The 20,727-nt window shown below is 34.5% G+C and overlaps 3 protein-coding genes across 3 annotated transcripts; 2 read left to right on the top strand and 1 right to left on the bottom strand.

The window, feature by feature from the left end:
• Positions 1 to 199: 199 nt before the first annotated feature.
• LOC123217123 lies at positions 200 to 2,792 on the top strand. Its single transcript, XM_044637906.1, has 3 exons — positions 200 to 733; positions 825 to 1,329; positions 1,624 to 2,792. The coding sequence occupies exons 1-3, from the start codon at positions 396 to 398 to the stop codon at positions 2,662 to 2,664; spliced, it is 1,884 nt and encodes a 627-aa protein (XP_044493841.1). The 5' UTR covers positions 200 to 395; the 3' UTR covers positions 2,665 to 2,792.
• Positions 2,793 to 6,464: 3,672 nt separating this feature from the next.
• On the bottom strand, positions 6,465 to 11,546 carry LOC123216756 (protein EMSY-LIKE 3-like). Its single transcript, XM_044637317.1, has 10 exons — positions 11,292 to 11,546; positions 9,835 to 10,043; positions 9,633 to 9,742; positions 9,271 to 9,523; positions 8,967 to 9,188; positions 8,821 to 8,889; positions 7,913 to 8,155; positions 7,765 to 7,833; positions 7,600 to 7,663; positions 6,465 to 6,911 (listed from the first exon to the last, which is right to left on the bottom strand). Exons 1-10 carry the CDS (start codon positions 11,317 to 11,319, stop codon positions 6,865 to 6,867), a joined length of 1,314 nt encoding a protein of 437 aa, XP_044493252.1. The 5' UTR covers positions 11,320 to 11,546; the 3' UTR covers positions 6,465 to 6,864.
• Positions 11,547 to 16,385: 4,839 nt separating this feature from the next.
• On the top strand, positions 16,386 to 19,324 carry LOC123216757 (beta-glucosidase 13-like). The gene is made up of 12 exons (XM_044637318.1): positions 16,386 to 16,599; positions 16,705 to 16,774; positions 16,861 to 16,940; positions 17,069 to 17,144; positions 17,312 to 17,389; positions 17,506 to 17,593; positions 17,678 to 17,933; positions 18,063 to 18,178; positions 18,263 to 18,477; positions 18,578 to 18,712; positions 18,807 to 18,912; positions 19,002 to 19,324. Exons 1-12 carry the CDS (start codon positions 16,393 to 16,395, stop codon positions 19,171 to 19,173), a joined length of 1,599 nt encoding a protein of 532 aa, XP_044493253.1. The 5' UTR covers positions 16,386 to 16,392; the 3' UTR covers positions 19,174 to 19,324.
• The last annotated feature ends 1,403 nt before the right edge of the window (positions 19,325 to 20,727 follow it).

Here is a 20,727-nt window from a genome sequence, read left to right as displayed (position 1 = left end):
AACGGTGTCGTTTAAGAAATCTCAAAGGACGAAACCCGTAGATGCCTAATCCAAGACCTAACCTTTACCTAATAACAAGTGGAAAATGGGAGGAACAAAAAGACAATCCAAAAGACTTGAATGATATATTAATATATAAATCAACAAGGACAAAAAGGTAAATAATGTCCCAAACCGAAGTTAAAGCCTTATATATAATACATTATTAGAATAAGCAAAAGGAGATTAACATACATAAAACCCTAATCCATAATCCAATCTCATCGTTGTTTTGAAAACAAGGAGATGGAGGGATGAGACTTTGAGAGATAACCAAACAAATATTATTTATTTATTTTCATATACGAACCCAAACCCATAAACAAAAACAGTAAACCATTCAGTTTCCGTCTGCGATGATGAAGAATGATGAAGAAAACAAAGACGATGCAAAAACATGGGGAACTTGGGAGGAGCTTTTGCTAGCATGTGCTGTGAAACGCCATGGTTTCAAGAACTGGGAGTCTGTTGCCATGGAACTTCAAACTAAGACCTCTCTACCGCACCTTCTAACCACCGCTCAATGCTGCAGACAAAAATATCACGATCTTAAACGTCGGTTCAAGGACGAACAACAAGAGCACGAACTCGAACCACCTCCTAAATTCGTTAATATTCCTTGGCTTGAGGAGCTTCGCAAGGTTCGTGTCGACGAGTTGAAACAAGAAGTTCAACGTTACGACCTTAACATACAGTAAATCAAACTAATCTTCTCTTCTCTGCGTTGTTTATTTTTTTATTCGTTGTTTGATTCTATTTAGATCTGATAAATTCTTGTTTATCAGTTCCTTGAAGCTTAAAGTTAAGAGATTAGAAGAAGAGCGAGAGCCGCCTCTTGATAATAAAACTACTCAACAGGAGCCAGATCTCGACGACCGGAATATCGTAAAAAAGGATGAACCGGAGAAATCGGAAGAACCGGAGAAAGTATGCAAACGGTTGGTTTCCGGTGAAGAGTCCGACAGAGATAACAGGTCGGTGAATGAATCAAATTCAACGGGATTGAGCGAGAAAGTCGGAGACGTTGAAATCATTAAGAACGAAAGCAAAGTGGTTGGATCCGGAGGGATGGGAGGGTCGAAGGCTGTGGAATCGGACGAGTTGGGTGACTCGGTGACTCAGCTGAGTAGTGATGTACAGAGTTCATCGAGTTTTGGGAAAAAAAGAAAAAGGAATTGCGGTGATAGCATCAAGGGAACGGATGTGAAATCAGAACCGTTGATTAGGTTGTTGGAGTTGATTAGGACCCACAAACATGTATCCTCATTTGAGCGTCGGCTAAAAAGCCAGGTATTTATTTATATTTTATATAAAAACAAAATTAAATTCAAAATTGGTGAAGCTAACATCCAATTATTTGGGACCACCTCACCGCCTTGTGCCATACGGTTAATTCATCTAATTCAAACTATTTTTTGCATGTGAGGTTCGCCAATTTTTATTTTTTATTTTTACGTAAAATGTTTTTCTGAGTTTTTAGAAAAGGTAGAGAGGTCCACTTAGGCCAAAGCCCAACCATTTGCAATAAAAAGGTCCATAGTGTGTGTGTCTCAATGATTTGATGAGTCCAAATTTCGTTTGCAGGAATCGAATAAGTACAAGGAGATGGTGAGACAGCACGTGGATCTTGAAACAATACAAATGCGAGTTGAACAAGGCTCTTATTCTTCATGCATTCTGGCCTTCTATAGAGATGTGTTGCTTCTTTTCAACAATGCCATTGTTTACTTCCCCAAATCTTCGCTTGAATCTTCAACTGCTTTTCAACTTCGTAATTTTTTCTCCAACGAGATTAAGAAGGATAATCTTAAGTCTGATTCTTCACAAGACCCACCACCACTACCACCACCTGCTTCGTTGCCACCGCAGTTGAAACCTCACCTTGAAAGATCTGATTCATTGCTTGCTAAACATAAACAATCTTCTCCCATTATTTTCTGTCGCAAACGTACTTCTGTTTCTACTAAACCTTCCACTTCTTCTACCTTTGCTCGACAACAACAAACTGATGACAAAAAGCCGCCTGCTGATGTAAAGCCATCTGTTGAACGAAGCAGCAGCAGCAGCTTGTTGAAGGTCAAACCGGAAGAGAAAGCTGTAACAACTGGTGCAAGAAGCTCTAGAAGAAGCAATAGGATTCCAACAACCAATACCGATAATACCAGTGCTACTCCGAGTAACAAAAAAGAAAACGCCACCTCGGGTTCAAAAACTGGTTCAGGTTCAGGTTCCGTTGATAAACAAGAAACCCCCAAAGCAGATAAGAAGAAGAGTGAGGGATCAACCGCATCGGATAAAAAGAAAAGTGTGGTGGATTTCTTGAAAAGAATTAAGAAAAACTCTCCAGTGCAAACAGTGAAAAGAAGTAAAGGAAGTGAAGAGCCGAAAAAGGATAATAATAATAATAGTAGTAGCAGTGGGAAGAAAGAAAAAGGGAAAGAACGGGCTTTGTGGAAAAGTGGTGAGAAAAGACAAGCAGCAGCAAAGGAGGAAAATAGTCCTTCAAAGAGAAGTGTTGGGAGGCCACCGAAAAAGACGCCGGAGACAAGTGGGAAGCGTGGGAGAGAAAGTAGTGGAAAGGAGACGGCGGCAGGGAAACGCCAAAGTAAGAGGGCTAGAAGGTGAGAAGCGAAGGGAACGATGAGGGTTTGATTTGGTTGTATATTATTGTATTGTATTTGTAGCGTTAGAAGTGGTAGGCACATCTTGCCATCACTCTATTTATTTATTTATTTCTAACAATTTACTATCTAGTTAAATTCTTTTTTAATTTTTACCCTTTTAATTCAGACCTCAACGGCCATATATATATATATATAACCCCACCTTACTCAAGATTTCGCTGCCTTGGATGAGCAGCATAACGTCCAGATGATATGATAATTTTAATCTAAATTTAAGATTTTTGATCTTTTCTGACTTCAATAAAGAAAAAAATTTCTAATAAAAATAGCAAAAATGATAGAGACAAGAATATACGTGTCTCATTCCTCCTGTTTGCAGATCATTACAATAACTGTATTAGTGTCCGAACAATTCAAGAAGTTCATCTGTTGACCTACTACATCATTTACTCAAAACCAAATTTAATGTGGCAAACAAACACAAAGACAGAACCTGGCGAAATAGACTTGCCTCAATAAGGATCTGTCTTCATAGGTGGTTGCTTAATTATTAAAGGCATACCAATGCATCTTCCTGTTTCCAACATCTGAAGGAACCAATACTTACTTCTTCAATCTTCTCGATACCTATAAATCAGACAGCAAAATAAGCACATTGAACATCACAGCGAAACTGTAGACCTCTAATTTTGAGTAAAGTACAGCCAAACATACGGTACCCAACGGAGTTTTATGTACGGTGGAACAAAATTTATCTTCTATCTCACTGAAGCATGTATAGACTAAATATTTTCTTTTGCTCCCCAAGGAGTTCAATAGGCACCTTATGCATTGTTTAAAAAAAAAAAAAAAAAGAATTTAGAAGTTGAGAACGACCAACACTTAGTGGAAAGAGTTTACTTCTTACCAGATCTCATCTGCTCCAACTAAATTATCGTCGTCGTAATGTCGTCCATCCTCAAGGATTACAATGTTCAATGCTAAATAGAGGTGTTTTCGGAATTTATGAAACTCTAAACCTTGGCAGACGTGGTTTTTATTATTATTATTATTATTATATTTTTTTATACCTAATTTGAAAAAATTTCACCCATTTCACTATTAGACCAGTTGATCACCCCTATGTTGTTTGACTTGTCAGTGCCACTTTGATGTCATTCCCCTTTAACTTAATCGTGTTTCCTCTTAAGGCCATTTTCTCACCAAATTTGAGCATCCTCTGCCATCAAGAATGCATTGAGAAATCTATATACAACTTTGATCTCATCATTTTCCTCTTGAATCACCTCCCTTTTGATAGATTCCTCCTCAAACAACAACGATATTGATTACACTTGCAACTCAATTTCTTCCTTCAAACACCTTTTCATTGCCTTAAACTCATTGGATTCCGATTTCTCCTTCACTACCCAAAATCATCTCTACACCAACTCTACTATCCATTATTTTCTTGCTAAAATCTCACCACTTTGATATCACTTAGATGGAAATCCTGCACATTAATACTTGAAATATAATTCCATGCTATGACAGTGGAAAGTTACATATATTTATATATGAGACACCTTTTTGAACATTTTTTAAAATTTATTATCGTTTTTATATAAATGTTTTGAATTTTATTGCATGTTAAGAAGATTAAGTTAACACATCTCTTTAGCTTCATATTCCATTTAAGTTTTGTATTTGGAGAAGTGTGATACACTCCTCTTGTGATGAATGAGAAGCTTAAAAAGAATGATGATTTTGACAAAATTGACTTACATTTTCTAGAAATCTAGTTGGAAGCTTGTTGTATTTGTCATCTACTAGACCTAATATAATGCTTTCAACTTCATAATTGTCTGGATTCAAGCATTGGCCAAATGCATTTTTTTGCAGCTTAGCGGGTGTTGAGGGGTACATTATGGTTTATGGTATTCTCGGCTTAAAAGTGACAAACTAGTTAGGTATACAGACAGTGACAAGAAAGGGAGTGTGGATGGTACATCTGGTTATTATTTTTCATTTGGAAGTGGTGTTTGCTGCTGGAATTTTAAGAAGCAAGAAGTTGTAGCTCAATCCTCAGCTGAAGTTGAGTACATTGCAAATTTGCAACAACAAATGCAGCAAACCAAGCCATTTGGCCTAAAACTATACTTTCAAATTTGGGGCATTTACAAGATGAACATGTTGCGATTTCGGTTGACAGTAAGTCAGCCATGAACATAGCCAAAAATCCTGTCCAACACGGAAGAACCAAGCACAGCCATGTCAAATTTCATAAAATTAGAGAAGCTGAGAATCTTGGTGAAATCAGCCTAGTTCACTGCAATTCAAGGAATCAGTTAGCATACATCCTTACCAAGAACCTCAGATTCTAAGAGCAAAACTAGAGTCTGCAAGAAAAACCTCAAGGAGTGTTATGTTGTCAGGTTTTATGGTAAATGTTATCTTTTCATAAGCTTGGCTAAAACTTGTGTGGTGATCTATAATTGGTGGATCTTTTCACTTTGCCTTGGTTAATTAACTTTATATTTATATCAAAATCTTAATGAAATCAGTGGATGAATGTGTCAGCAAAAAAATTCCTTGTTCGCTCTACCATTTCTCCTTCCTGTTAGAAGCAAAAACAAAATTTCTTGACCTGAAACATAAGCTGGTAGTAAAAACGAACATGCTGCTACACTCCCCTGCTTCAAACTTTATTTCCATCCTTTTGCACTCCTGTGTTTTAACATTATTCTTTCATTTTTACAACATAAGAGACGTATACAATTGACCACAGATGCCATCTGCAACGCCATTGATCTATCACCAGTAACACAACCAGCTTCCATATTTTAGTTGGCAACATTTTGATCAATAGCTTGCAACACTGCCAAGACACTACTTCAAAGTTGAAAATGGCATCAGTGGCCCTCTCCTCTCACTGCACTCTCAAACACCTTTACACCAATTCCCTTTATTTTTAGCTGCCAAAGCCATTACTAACCCCGCAATGCCTTTACCAGCAATCGATATAACCAGGTTCTTCTCTTCATTTGACCCGCACAATTACTTGCATCGAATTTCACAACATAACTTCTCATATTGAACTTGGGTGCATTAAGGCACTGAAGAGATGCCATTGATCAGAAAAGACAAGTTAGGATTACTATTGATTGGATATTGAGAGTTGCCGAATTTATACAATCAATGGATAAATATTATCATTATTATAGCAGGCAGGCTGATCATTTTGAAGAAGAAAAACAGGGGCCATGGGCGTTATACTTTGTTTTGAAGATTTAATTTTCTTAGTGGGCAATAGGGAAATGACAGATGTACATCAAATCCTTGCCATTCCCATGCATGTATTAACAATTGTTGCTTTGTCAGGTCAAGCTCCACTAATTTTTGCTCTCTGGAGAGCAAAATAAACTCGTTTACTAGCAGTGATCAATATAAGGGCTTGCCAGGGCTGAGGTGGCTCCATTGATATTCACTTCCCGACCATAAAATAGTGTACAATTTGCTATCTTCTCGTTCTAAATTGTTAGCATGAAGACATTGATAGTGGAAAAGATGAATATCCATCCATGGATGATATATGCAAATTTGTTTCTTACAATGCAAATGGAGACCGCACAATAGAGTTAACAATTTCACTCGAAAGCCCTCTGTATCAGCTTTTCGAAAAGAAATTCCACTTGCCACACGCTCTGATACACCAAGATAACAGTTAGAACTTTCCTTATTTATGATTGAAGTGCTCATTTTTGTCAACAGCTCAAATGTCGGCATTTGAGTGAGAAAGGTAATGCTGCAATAAACAAATAATAAAACAAGCAATAAAAACAAAATTTTATACATGGATCACAACGGATTAATTACTAATAATGTTACACAAACACCAGCCTTTCTAAACTGATATTTTAAATCACTAACAAAGAATTTAGCAGTCAGCTACCATGAATAATTCCCATCTTACAGTTACACCTATCAGTAGCCAAAAGCCCACACATATACCATGTGGAGGCTGATGAGACTGATAGAATTAGAAAATAGCATTATACAATAAAATTGACCTAGAAATCAGATGCAGTCTCTCCTCAACATCTCAACCATTAATCTCTATCCATCTTATTCCCCTGTAAGTATCCTCATCCTCTACCCATCTCATCTTCCCAAGTATAAAGCTAGTAAGCTATGCTGGTTCCTAACAAAAGCATTTTCTCTATCATTCTCCCATTGAATGTCCATGTGAGAACTGTCGGCCACCCTCATCTGTTCAAGCCAAATTTACCAGCATCAGACCATCAAGAAATGGAATAAGTTTATTTTAATTAAAAAATAATTTTTTCCAGATCTCAACCAACTTACAAGCATCTTTACAAAAAGAGATACTAGTTTCCCCATCATATATAATATTAACACTTACAGTTTTGGGAATGATGAAAATAGTGGGAAAATTCATGAAATTAAAGCATTGTGTTTTCACATGCCATAAAAACGTTCTGCAATCATACACCCTTTAACAATACTTAAGACATCAAAATGGAATAATTGAGTGTAAAATGAAATAGTTGATCAAGTCCACAAATACAATGAATGTCCAGTAGATAAGCATTAGTCCATTCTTTTCCTTTTTATTTATTTTGGTTCATTCCCTTTATTGTTTCATCTGAAGACCAACTTTTTGGGCCCAGGGATCTGCTGCCTAACGTACATTTAATACAACTAGCTATTTTCTTTAAAAGTGCAAACCAATATAACTACCAGCAACTAGAAATCCAAGTCAATAAACAATATATTAGCCCCACTCAGGGAAATGTGCAATTGCAATAAAATATTATACCAAAAAATATAAATCATAAAATCCAACAACAGACTCAATGCCCCCAATATAATTGACATGTCCATAATTAGCTGGCCACAGGAAACTCAAAAAAATGCAAGAAGGAAAATGAAGTACCACTTTCACCGTCAGAAATGTCAGCAAGCCTTGCAATTGCATCAATAAGTGCTTGTTCTTGCTCCTGAAAAAATGAAAAATTATAAAGTTGATGCATTTTATCCAAAAAGACTGTCACAAGCATTTTAGGGGAAAAAAGGGTACATTGTTTCTCTCTCTACAAACCTTCAACACTTTCTTTGCCTTTTCAACCTCAACTGGCTCAGGATGATTTGTACCAAAGACTCTCTCCACCTGTCCAAAATTCAGCAGAAAAATAAAATACCCAAAAACCAAGAGATTGACAACTAATATTAATTTAATTTTCACTTACCTCCTTAATTAAACTTGCAGTGTGACGTATTTGTATGTCATCTGGTGCCTTCTTTCCAATGCCATTCTGTGATGGCATAAAATCTTTTCTGGATTGACCTTTTGAAACACCTCTACCTCTTCCAGCACCAGAAACACCATCACGACGAACAATTCTATTCACCCCAAGACCTGGTCCACCATAACCTCCTCGATGAGAAATTCCAGGATCCTCACCTTCCCATTTTATATCCTCAGGGGAGATCTGCAATTAGAAAACCAGACCAATGCAATTAATAGAATGCTCCTAGAACTAGTATTCTTGATAACATGCTGAAAACTCTTAAAAATTCATCCTTGAATCAAATTATTGAACCCTTGGCCATGTTTGGAGATGTTTTCTATTTCATATTCTAAAAATTATATTTTTAAGAATAAGTCCCCCCATTTCTGAAGAAACTTTGCAGCAACCTGACAATCAAACTTTCCAATTGATAAGGATAGACAGAGCTGCATACGTTATATAGATCTGGGACATAATTAGCTTCGTAGTTTCAGTGGCTAGGTTTCACTAGTTACAAATTCAGTAAGAAAGTGGCAAGATGCTTGTTCTAACTGGACCAACCAAAATAAATTCCTCATATAAGCATTTATTATGCTCCAGTACTAGCACAAATAAAGACCTAACTAGATTTATAATCCAAGTGAAGCATATAATTAATTGGAAGTTAAATCTTAAGAAATATCTTTAACAGAATTGTTAAGCTACTGCCTTCTCAGAAATATCCAAATATCAGAAGAGCATCAACTAACAATTACAGCCTCTTAAAAAAATTGTTCAGAAGGTCAAATTCATAATATAGAAGCACGAAAAATATGAGAACTACACAACCAAATGGCACTTTATGCACAGTAAACAAAGCAGCGTACCTCTGAAAGATTAACCCATTCCCAGGTCTCATTTGCAGTACCAATATCATACACTAGTGCATGTCTTCCCTAACAAGATTAAGGGAATATATCATGCATAGATCCACAATAGATTTGTTTCACTTGTGACTAAGTGTGATGCATACCTCAACTGGGTTGTAGTCAGTTATAACGGCTTCATAGAAGTTATTGTCATCAGGCCATCGGGTCCTAACTCTCTTACCAAGCAATGGATCAAATGATGCACCTTCAGCAGGCTGACCTACAAGAACAGTCCCTGTAGATGCCCTATTAGCAACTTGTCCCCTCCCAGCAGGGCCAGATGATGGGTATTGCATGGACTTCATAGTCGATACACCAGGTAACCCCTATTAAAATTAAATATAAAACATAAAAAAACCACACGATATATTTTATGTTTCAAATCAAGGTTGATAAATTTTAACTCACGGGTTTATGCTTCTTGCCCTTGAATCCTGAAACCGGTCCTCGTTTAGCAGCTGAAGAAGATGGTTGGTGGGATGCAGTCACTGCTTGTGGATGAAATGATTGCGATGGTCCACCAAAAGATTGAGAAGGTACTGACTGGTTTATTTTTTGTCTCTTATGAGATGCAGAGACAGTTGGACTAGGCATTGGATCATGGACAGATTGAGCAATATTATGCACTCCCGGTTGAAAACCACCTGCCTGTCTCCACTCCCTGAAGCATTCCCCAACAACGACCCATTTATACACAAAAAGAGACTAAGCTAGGCAAAATCAGAAAACAACTTAGATAAACAAATTTTGATTTTGAACTCTCATCAGACCTTATTCTTATTATTGTGTCATCCACATTGACCCTGCCTAGAAGCTCTCGGTGCTCCTCATTCGATAATCTCAACTCTTTTCTTAGTTCTGTTATCAAACTTTCCTTCTCCTGAAGAAAATACATTTCATGTAGCAGTCATTTAAACCTGATCACACAAATTTAAGGATATTAGAATCATGAAAACAAAAAGACTTAAGTACCCAAGTAATGGCATCAGCTTGAGCTTTAAATGCTCTCAGAACTGAACTGTATGCTTCTTGCTCAAGTTGATGAATTTGAGTCTCCATATCGGTGTCACCATACATTCTAGAGTATGGGACAGAACCCATAGGAGGTCTTCCATTTCCAGCAACACGTCCTCCTCTAGGGATTCTATTCTGATGTGATGGTGGAAGGTCATCATCAGTTCCTGCAAGTAATCAGAGGGAACACATTTTTAATCACAATTGTAAACAAAATTTTATTACTTTCATTAGAATGTTAAAGAATAAAGTAATATTGCTAGATGACATGGTGGTTCAAAAAAGCTGATAAATCACAAATATACAACAGTACATAATTAATTCAAAATTTTCCAGACAAATAGAATGCTAAGGCAGCAACATTATAATTATCCGATTTCCATACGTAAAGTTCTCTTCAATAAAACAACAACAATGTTGCACAAGGCACATCAAATCAAACAACTAGAGCTAAATTTCTCATAGAAGTACTCATTCTAATCACAAGGATTGTCACCACCAGTTGCAACTCTCAGGCGTCCCTTCCCTTAAGGTCAAGGAAGTTGAAAAGGGGGGGGGGGGGGGGGGGGGGGGGGGGGGGGTTTGTGGGTATTGATGTGAATTTGAATTGTCAGTTCCCTCCCTATACGAAATCATCTGGCAACAGTCAGAAAGATAGAGGAAATGCACCGTTTCACTAAAAGGAATGCGGACAACATCATGTTGCGATTTGCATTCAGTGTTGTGTTTATTTGATTGTTGTCGTTTTGAATGTTTAAGTGTTAGTTTAATTGTAATGGAAATGCTTTAGTTATGCTCAGTCAGCTGGGTTACAAGCAGGAGAATATGCAGTTGTAACAAAATATGCATGAGGAATGGCACTGTTTATCTTCTTCTGATATTTTCCTCTGTGTTTTCCCTCTCCAATTCTCAGTTTTATAATTTCGTAATTTTTGTATTTTCTGTACCGGAGAGCACCATATTTACAGCTTAAAACCTATGTTTGAGTTGTACCTTCAATGACTTGTTATTATTATTATTATTATTTTGTTACCTCTCTCTACACTAAATACTGCTTCAAATTTATAACAAAAAGAAAATCTTGAAACTTCAACACTAGCAAAACCCTAAACATCCCAAATCAGTTACGGATAAAAAATAAATAAATAAAATTTAACGTTCTGAGAGAAACCCACTGTCAATTACATCCTGAAATCACAAACACACTAGGAGAACCAGATATTCCCTCTAAAAGAATTATAAGCTGGTAAATATTCCAATATGAGAAAAACAAAAACCCAGCGAAAACAAAAGAAAGAACCCTAATTAACAAATAAATTCACTGAAAAACTCAAACTCAAGAGTAAACATAAAGAAAAAAAAAAAAGAAACAATAAAGAAACCCAAAGAGATTTGATTTTTGAGAGAGAACTAACCACTGCTGTCGAAGGGCTCGTAGTCCATAGCCAGTTTTGCAGGAATACGACGCCTTTATAAATGCAGAAAACGAACGAAATCCAAGAAATCGAAAAGAAGAAGAAAAGGGTGATTGGTAGTGGTTACGATTTGAATCGAATAGAGTCGAAATCAGAAAGCGGGTGTAGGAGTGTGAGTGGCGAGTATCCAAATTTTGTTAGAATAGTTTTCCTAGTTCAGAGGAGGCTGGCTAGCTACGCTTCGAGCTAACAGTGTTAATTGAAAAAATAAAATTATTTAAAAAAAAAATTAAAATCATAACCCTAACTCCAACCAATATTAAATTCATAATTTTATTGATTACAATTAAATATAAGGTTAGAATCACATCGAAATAATATAATTAAATCGAAAATGATTAGAGTGATATAATTTAATTGAATCATACTATTTATAACATTTTAATGTGATTTTATATTTCATCGTTAACGATTATTTTAAATTTTAAAATTTATTGTTTTATATAAAACAAGGATAAATATATTTAATAAAGTTTGTGAGCTAACATGTTATTTTATTTTTAATAAATATTAATAGTTATTATAAGAAAGATATTTTTGTGTTTTTGGGATTTGAAAGTGATTCACCAAGTGGCTTTTGGGTTTTCTTGCAATTATGCTTCCTAAAAATGATATTTGAAGTGGGAAAATGATATTTTGGCAAGATGGTGTGGTCCATTGTAACTCTCTTTGGGCTGGGTTTCCTAAAAGCCCGTTAGTTTGATCCAAACCAAATTTAGTTTGTGTTTTTGAACCGAGAACCTTTCGTCATATCACTCATTTTGTGTCAAATCAAAAGTAATCTTTCTGATTTTATTATTTAAGTTGACTTAATGTTGAATTTGATTTAAAATTATTTATTATTTTTTAAAATATTTTTATTATTTTATTAAATTATTTTAATATAAAATTAATAAAAATATATTATAATATTTTGTTTTATTTACAAATGATAAAAAGAATATATACTAAAATTTTTAAAATATGTCAATAATTTAATTAATCAAATCAAATTTTTATTACTTAATAATAAAATAAAACCCAAAAAACTTGATCTACAGTGAAATCTTAAAATCAATTTTAAAAAACTTAAATACTTATCTATAAATCAATTTTTATTAAATATCTTAATTATAATTAGAATAAAATTATTATTTATTAAAAAAATTAAAAAATAAAAATTTTATTATATTTTTTTATAAATTTAAAAATCTTACCATTTTTCTTAGGAAAGTTTAAATTATGAGACAATATTTTATGCACGGAAAAATGATTAATTACCAACTTATCATTGCATATCTGTAACGCACAGGATAGTTTAGAGGTGTTGATGGGTCGGGTCGGCTCAGGCTAGGCCCATCGGGCTAATGGGCTGGGCCCAAAGCTCAAACAGTGATGGGCTTTCGAGACGGGCCGACCTATTAATATATATAGGCCCAAGGTTCGATCCATATAAAAATGGACCTTAAATGGGTGGAGCCGGACTTTAAATATTTAAAAAATTTTTTAAAATTTTTAAATATAAATTATTTTTCAAATTATAAAATATAAATAAATATATACTATGATAATATTCAAATAGATCGAATTTATTTGATATTTGATTCATTTGTAATGATAAAATTAAAATTATAAATACAAAGAATTATTATTTATGAATTTAGATATTTTCTAAAAAATAATTGATGAGAGAAAATGAGATTAAAAATATAATAAAATAATTGAGATTGAGAGATTTGTAAATAAAAGTGAAAATGAAGAAAAATTGAATAGATTTATATAAAAAAATTAATTAATTTAAAATTTAAAAAAAAAATTGAAGGCCTTCCCTCTCTGCCTAACAAGGCTTCTGCCTTGCGGCAGAAGAAAACACAAGGCAGAAGCCTTGCTTCTGCCAGCAGAAATTATTAAAAAAAAAAAAATTAAACAGTAACAGGCTGAGCCGAGCCAACCCATGGGCTTAATATTAAAGTCTGATGCCTGGCCCAACAGGCCTAGTCCGGAATGCTACAGTATTGGATCAGGTTTCTTGTGCCGTAGTTTTTTTTCATGCTTCGTATCAGACTTTCATTCTATTCGACCCAATTGACGTGTCTAGGATAGTTTGTAGCTCTTGACAACCCTATTCACTCTAATCAATATTTCTTGTTGATTAATTTATAAGTAATGCTAAATAATATATTATCAAATAATTAAATAATATTTTATTTTTATTTTAAAATTTCTATTAAACTAAATGAATTTAATCCAAATTAAATTAATCTAATCTTAATTTTATGTCCAATAATCTGTCTCTTGGATTTATTGGTTTGTTTTTTCTTTTTAAGAATCTAGACCGAGTTTCCTTGACTTTTAAACAAAATGTTTTGTAGTCGAGAAATAAAATAGGACGTTTGGAATATAGCAGTTTGTTGACGTGAGGAGATTTTGTCAAATAAGCCAGGACAGGATAAGTACGTATATAATAGAGAAAAGTATGTTTTCAACGAGCCATGAGGAAGAAAGCGGATGTCACTTGTTCCTCCCCAGGTTTTGGTTTCCTGGTTCTCCCGTCTCCATTATTGACCAAATCCTGCTACAGGATTCATATTCAGTATAAACAAGTTTTTTAATGCTTTGAGCAAATCCTAAAACTAAAATTGACCCTATATAAACAACTGGCAGATATATCTATATAAACATATATTTCCACATCATCAATGAAAGTTTAACATATCATGACTAGATTAAAGTTTCAGTTCGTTCACTTTGCTAGTCGCAAGGAAAATTTGAACTTTCAAGTTTTTAGTAACTTAATGAGAAGTTTCCCTTCTCTCGTTACATATGAACATGTATAGTACATATATAATAAATCTTTAAACTCGATCAATTAACCTAAATTATGAATAAACTATATTTGATAATTCAGAGTTTAACTTACTTAATATGATTGATTATATCCTAAAAAGATAATCCCACTCACGTGAGATCTTTCGTTTAAAAGAAAAAAATAGTTCAAAGCTTATTCACATCACACCACCAACTTCCAAGTTACTTACAACGCATATAATTTATAATAAAACTGCATTGTCAAACTAAGTATTTTGGTTATATTTATCCAGTCTTCAAGAAAAAGTTTCGGATCGGATAGTAATCCCAATTAAAAAAATTAAAACGTAATTTAAAATATCTTAACATTTTTAATGTTTGAAAGTGTGTTAATCTAATCTTTTTCTTGGAAATTGCTTCCATCTCTTTTGGAACTTGTCGAGCAAGACAGACCAGCCTCTAGCTATAACAATTAAAACTTTCAATGAAAGCCTCCCTCTCCTTTCATTATGTTAAGGGGTTAACAATTAAAAAAGGGACGTTAACGGGTCAAACAATGACACTTTGATTATTATAAATATAAGGCGTTGGATCTATAATAAGCTGAATAAGTTACAAATTTTCTTGATCTAGACAAGATAATTATATATATAGAATTACAATTTATTTATTTAATTTAATTTAATTTGTAGACCAATTCTTAGTTAGTTCCATAAAATTTTAGTTTGAGGAAGAATCTAAACCAAGCGATAGACCTCACATGTTTTTTGAATGTATTGCTATAATTTATTTTATTTTATTTTTTTATCATTATTAGTCTTAACCCAAGGGTCAATGATGCGTTACGCTTAAAGATAATTTGAAAACATGCGAGATGTTTATCCATGTGATTAAAATATATATAGTAAATCTGAATATTCAAACCCCCGGGTTTTCCCTTTCCTTCCTACATTTCAGCTAATGGGATCCATCTCTGGCCACTTCTTCAGTCCAGTCAGACGCTCTCTCTCCATCCTGACGCTCTTTGGTTTGCAGTCCGATGCTCTAACTTTGTTTTCAGCTGATAAATGAGACGCATGTATACATACAATCTTGCTGTGTCGATTCATTACTAACAATTCGAAACGTAATGACTCCATCGATTAAGCTGCATTGGAATGAATAAATTCATAACATGATATAAACTCTTCAATAAATACCACAAATATCTGATTAATAATTACGATATCAACCCAGTGTTGAACTGAAGTGTATATTTCTAGAACAATAAAAGAATTATCTGCTTGACTAGATCCAGCTGCCACATGGTGAAAAAAATGCACCAATATAAGGAGTAAAAAAAAAGAAAGTCCCACATGCATTGAATAAAAAAGAAAACTGAGTCTTGCAAATAAAATATGCACAATTATATAATTAACTGAACAAGTGGTAATTATGCATATAAAAAAAAAGAGCATGCGCATGAAAGGGATCGGATCTAGAAAAATGTAGGCTTAAGTTCTTGAAACTCATTTATTTGTTTGAAAAGAGATTTACTGAGGGTAATGTTTGAGAAGTTACTTTGACATATCGGTTTATTAGTTTAGTCTAGATTTTCACCTAATTATTTCTACCATTACTGTTTGATCTTATAGATATCATGACATGGGGTAACTCTTTTCTCAATGAATTTCCTAATACATTAAGATTCAGGAGGACAAATATTATCAGTCATGAGAAGTAAATTTCAGACGATTTTTGTTTTTAAATCTAAAAGAAAAATTAACAAACATCAAATGAGAAGTAACTTCTTACAACCAAACAAGTCATGTAATTGCTCGTATAAAAAAACAAAGAAGGAAAAAATTATTGATGAACAAGTTCCTTGAGATTAATTCATGAGAAGTTTTCGCATTAGAAAGCGTGTATTAAATTTAATAAACATTTAATGGATTAAATTATGCTTAAAGATATGAAAGAGAACCACAAACAATGTTGACCAACAATTCAAGTTTTATATATATATATATATATATACACACACACATACGTTTATAAATTTAAAAGTAATGTCACATTTATTTAAACATATAGTTTTGTTCTTATTTTAAATTATCTAACCATAAAATACTACATTATTATACTTATTTTGATACAAATTTCAAGCGAACACGGTTTTAAATCAGGAGTAAAACCAAAGCTATGTGCACTTAAACCTTAGCGAGTCTATGGTCATTTACTCTAATCCATGAATGTTTAAGTATAAATACGGGCAATGGGAAGGGCATGGATGCATTCAAAGTTGAAAACACAATCAAATATGGCTATCAAGCACTCTCTTGCGCCCTATCTCCTGGTTCTTGTCGCTATATTAGCTCAAACACAGAGCATAACAGCAACAGGTGGTCATGTCAAGGATCTCTTCAATCGTACAAGCTTTCCAAAAGGTTTCGTTTTCGGAACTTCCTCCGCAGCGTACCAGGTTGAAATTTACTTCATTATATCATATCTATCTATCTATATATATATGTAACTGGTAATACTAGTAAAACAAATAAATTTCTAAGAAAATTTGCACGATTTCTAGTATGAAGGCGCGGCAGCTAAAGGAGGCAGGAAGCCTAGCATCTGGGATACTTTCACTCACGCTTTCCCAGGTTTTAAACATATTTCTGCATGCATGATTTTTTGTCATATCTTATTCTCCAATATTTAACTTTCTGTGTTCTCTGTTGCATTGCAGATAGAATAGCGGATGGCAGCAATGGAGATGTAGCCGAAGATTTTTACCACCGTTATAAGTTTTGGAGAAGATTATATCATGTTTATTTGTTCGGATGCGTGTTTGCTAGATTTATGTTGCTAGCTTCTTTCTTTCTTTTCCTCTGTATTGAATATTATAAAATAAGTTATATGAGTTTAACGAGTTAAAATGCGACGACTGATCACAGGAAGATGTAAAGATAATGAAGGATATGAATACGGATGCTTTCAGATTCTCCATTTCCTGGTCTAGAGTTCTTCCTGGTAATATCATTGTTTGTCTATGATTTACAATCAATGTACAATTTCTTTATTACTACCCATATTTTTTATGATAATTTTTCCATCTTTTCTATTCGAAAAGGCTTGACTTTAATATATATTCTGCGGAGGTTCTATTTGCTATTAATTTGATCTTCGTTACAAATCAGGTGGGAAGCTGAGCGCGGGAGTGAACAAAGAAGGCATTCGTTTTTACAATAATCTCATCGACGAGCTCCTAGCAAACGGTGATAATTCTAGCCCATACATCTTTACACTCTTACATAACGTAAACTGATAAACAGTAAAAACATTTTTACTGACTAAAGCCACAGCTGATTTCACTTTAACCATTTGCGTGCAGGTTTGCAGCCCTTTGTGACCATGTTTCATTGGGATGTTCCCCAGGCCCTGGAAGATGATTATGGTGGCTTTTTAAGCTCTCGTATTGTGTGAGTGACAACTAAATTTAACACCCATCCTCTCACACATATGTTTACAAACAGTTAATTGCTTTAATTATATTGAAAATACAGGGATGATTATCGAAACTTCGCTGATCTTTGCTTCAAAGAATTCGGTGATCGGGTGAAGCACTGGATCACTTTAAATGAGCCCTCTATGTTTGCTAGCCTGGGTTATAACAATGGAACTTTGGCACCTGGCCGCTGCTCCAAATATGTAAATGAAGCTTGCCAGGCCGGAAACTCTTCCACCGAGCCTTACACTGTCGGCCACAATCTGCTTCTTGCTCATGCAGCAGCAGTTCAACTATACAAGCAAAAGTATCAGGTAAGTAACTGCTCTTCTATCATACACACACACACACACACACACACACACATATCAATGAGTGTTGGGCTTTTGTAGAGCTAACTGAAGAACTAAAAATGGAATTATGTTACGGTGTTGATAACACAGGCAACTCAGAAGGGACAGATTGGAGTAACATTAACGACTGTTATGATGCTCCCTTATTCCAACTCCACATCTGATGTAGCGGCAGCCAAAAGAGCCCTTGATTTCAATCTTGGATGGTGAGCAAATTCTCCAAACTGCTCATTAATTAACTAACAACATTTTAATTAATAACTCATTTTTCTTTAATTTACATTTTACAGGTTTCTGAACCCAGTGGTGTATGGTGATTATCCAGCATCCATGCGTAAACGGGTGGGAATAAGACTCCCAAAATTCACGAACGAGCAATCAATGAGGCTCAAAGGATCTTATGATTTTATTGGATTAAATTATTACACAACATATTATGCCAAGAGTGTTCGGGCCGCTACTGTCAATATTAGCTACTCAACCGATATAGGAGTCCAGGCAACCCGTAAGCTTGCGGAAAAAACACAATAATACTGCTAGATTTTGTTTATTTGCTTTTGACTCACGTGTTTTAATGAATCCATTTTCTTTTTTTTATTTTGCAGCCGTGCGTAACGGAGTCGCAATTGGCGTACAGCCTGGTTCAAGCTGGCTCTACGTTTATCCAAAGGGGATCCGAGATCTTCTTCTTTACACCAAGAAAAATTACAACAATCCTGTAATTTACATCACTGAAAATGGTGAGAAAAGTTCTTCAATTGTTTTCACTTAATTGACTAGCCAATCCCATACGTAGTATTAATTAATTTTCTCCAATCTTGTGATATCCTCCAGGGGTTTGTGATACTAATAATACTGCGACCTTACCTCAAGCACTGGAGGATCCAGTGAGGGTACTTTACTACTACCGTCATCTTTTGTTCCTCCAAAGAGCCATTAAGTGAGTTTGCTTTCTCATTATTTCATTTAATTGTTAATCTTAGATTCTTCAAAGAACTCCTAGTAAATAATAATTTGTAATCCTTACAGGGACGGTGTGAAAGTCAAAGGTTTCTTCGCGTGGACACTTTTAGACGACTTCGAATGGAGCTCTGGTTTTACTCTAAGATTCGGTATCAACTTCGTGGACTTCAGTAATGGCAGCTTGAAAAGGTATCCTAAGCAATCGGCAATTTGGTTCAAGAATTTCCTGAAGAAGTAGAACTTGCGAAGAGATATGCTTGTGTAGAATTCTTATTGTTATCTCCTTTATTGTAATTTTCAATAAATACATATAACCTGTGACTTCAATAAATAAAATAAACCAGTGAACAAACTTTAAGAACAAGAGGGAGTATTGCTGGTTTTGAATGCTTTCCATGTTTGCCAGTGATGCGAGTGTATATGCAATTTTACCTATCCTCTTCCACACCTCGAAAGGACCTATAAATCATGGAGCAAACTTACTCTTAATTCCTACCAAATCTCATAGCATGTTTATACGAGTTAACAATGAGAAATACTTTGTTATTTGCATGAAATACCTTTTAATATCTTTTCAGATTAAAATAAATCTTTTGCGGTCTTGAATTTGCCTCAATTTCTCTCAGTATCAATCTCACATTCTCAATAATTTTCTGTTTTATCTGATCTTAAGGTTTGACCACTAAATTCTTCTCCTATCTTAGCCCAATACAACAACACCTGACAGTGTCTTTTATAAGAAGTTTCATATGGTGTCATCTTAATTGTCGTCAGATAATTGTTGTTAATAGAAGAATTCAATTCATCAATGAAACTCCTCTATCACTATTTCAATTTGCTTGCCAAGAATCTTTTACTATAACTCCCTTTGAACTGTACTATGAAATTAAAAGACTTGTCTACTTAGGGCATTTGTCATTGCATTGACTTTACCAAAATGGTATATGATGTTAAAGTCATAATCTTTCAATAACTCTATCCTATGTTTAACTCCTTTTTAGTGAAAAAAATATTTCAAATTCTTAAAGTTAGTATAGATGTTAGATCTAACTCTGTATAAGTAATGTCTCCAAACTTTTAAAACAAAAACTAATGCTAACAATTCTAGATTATGGGCACGATATCTTTGCTTATAATCTTTCTACTGTCTAGAATTATAGTCTATCACATTACCTCTATACATCAATATTACTCCTAACACATTGAGTGAGACATTAACATAAATGTCATAATCTGCACTCCCTTCTAACAATGCCAAAATTAAAGTTGTGGTCAATATCTTTTGTAACTCTTGAAACTCTGTTCTCATAAATCTATCAACATGAATGGAGTCTCTTTCTAAGTAACTGCGGTGTGTGAACAGGCTAACCTGTGGCAATTGTAAACATGGATGATTTTCGCGAATATGCTGAATTTTGATTCCAAGAATTTGGTGACAAGAGTAAAGTATTTGGATCAGTTTGAATGAGCCAATTTAGTCAAACTGGGTATGCACTAGGTCATAGTTCCAAATATATTGGAAACTGCGCAGAAGGAAACTCTGCCAATAGAGCCCTATATAGTGACCCACCACTTGATTCTTTCTCATGCAACTGCTTCAAGTTTATACAGGCACAAAAATCAGGTTAGTGCCTTTCAAGTACTACTTGGCCATCCATGTTATGCTTTGATTGTTACGAATTTTTCAAATATGTAATTGGGGGCTTCTCAAAAGGGAATAATTGAGTTAGCACCAGATGGCAAGTACCTAAACATCAAACAGTTTACCGCAAAAAGGCGGCGCTTACAGCCC

This window comes from Mangifera indica, chromosome 5 (assembly GCF_011075055.1).
Source record: "Mangifera indica cultivar Alphonso chromosome 5, CATAS_Mindica_2.1, whole genome shotgun sequence".
Classification (NCBI taxonomy): Eukaryota; Viridiplantae; Streptophyta; class Magnoliopsida; order Sapindales; family Anacardiaceae; genus Mangifera; species Mangifera indica.
The sequence above is the reverse complement of the archived record's forward strand: the minus strand, read 5'-3'. Positions and strand labels throughout refer to the sequence as shown.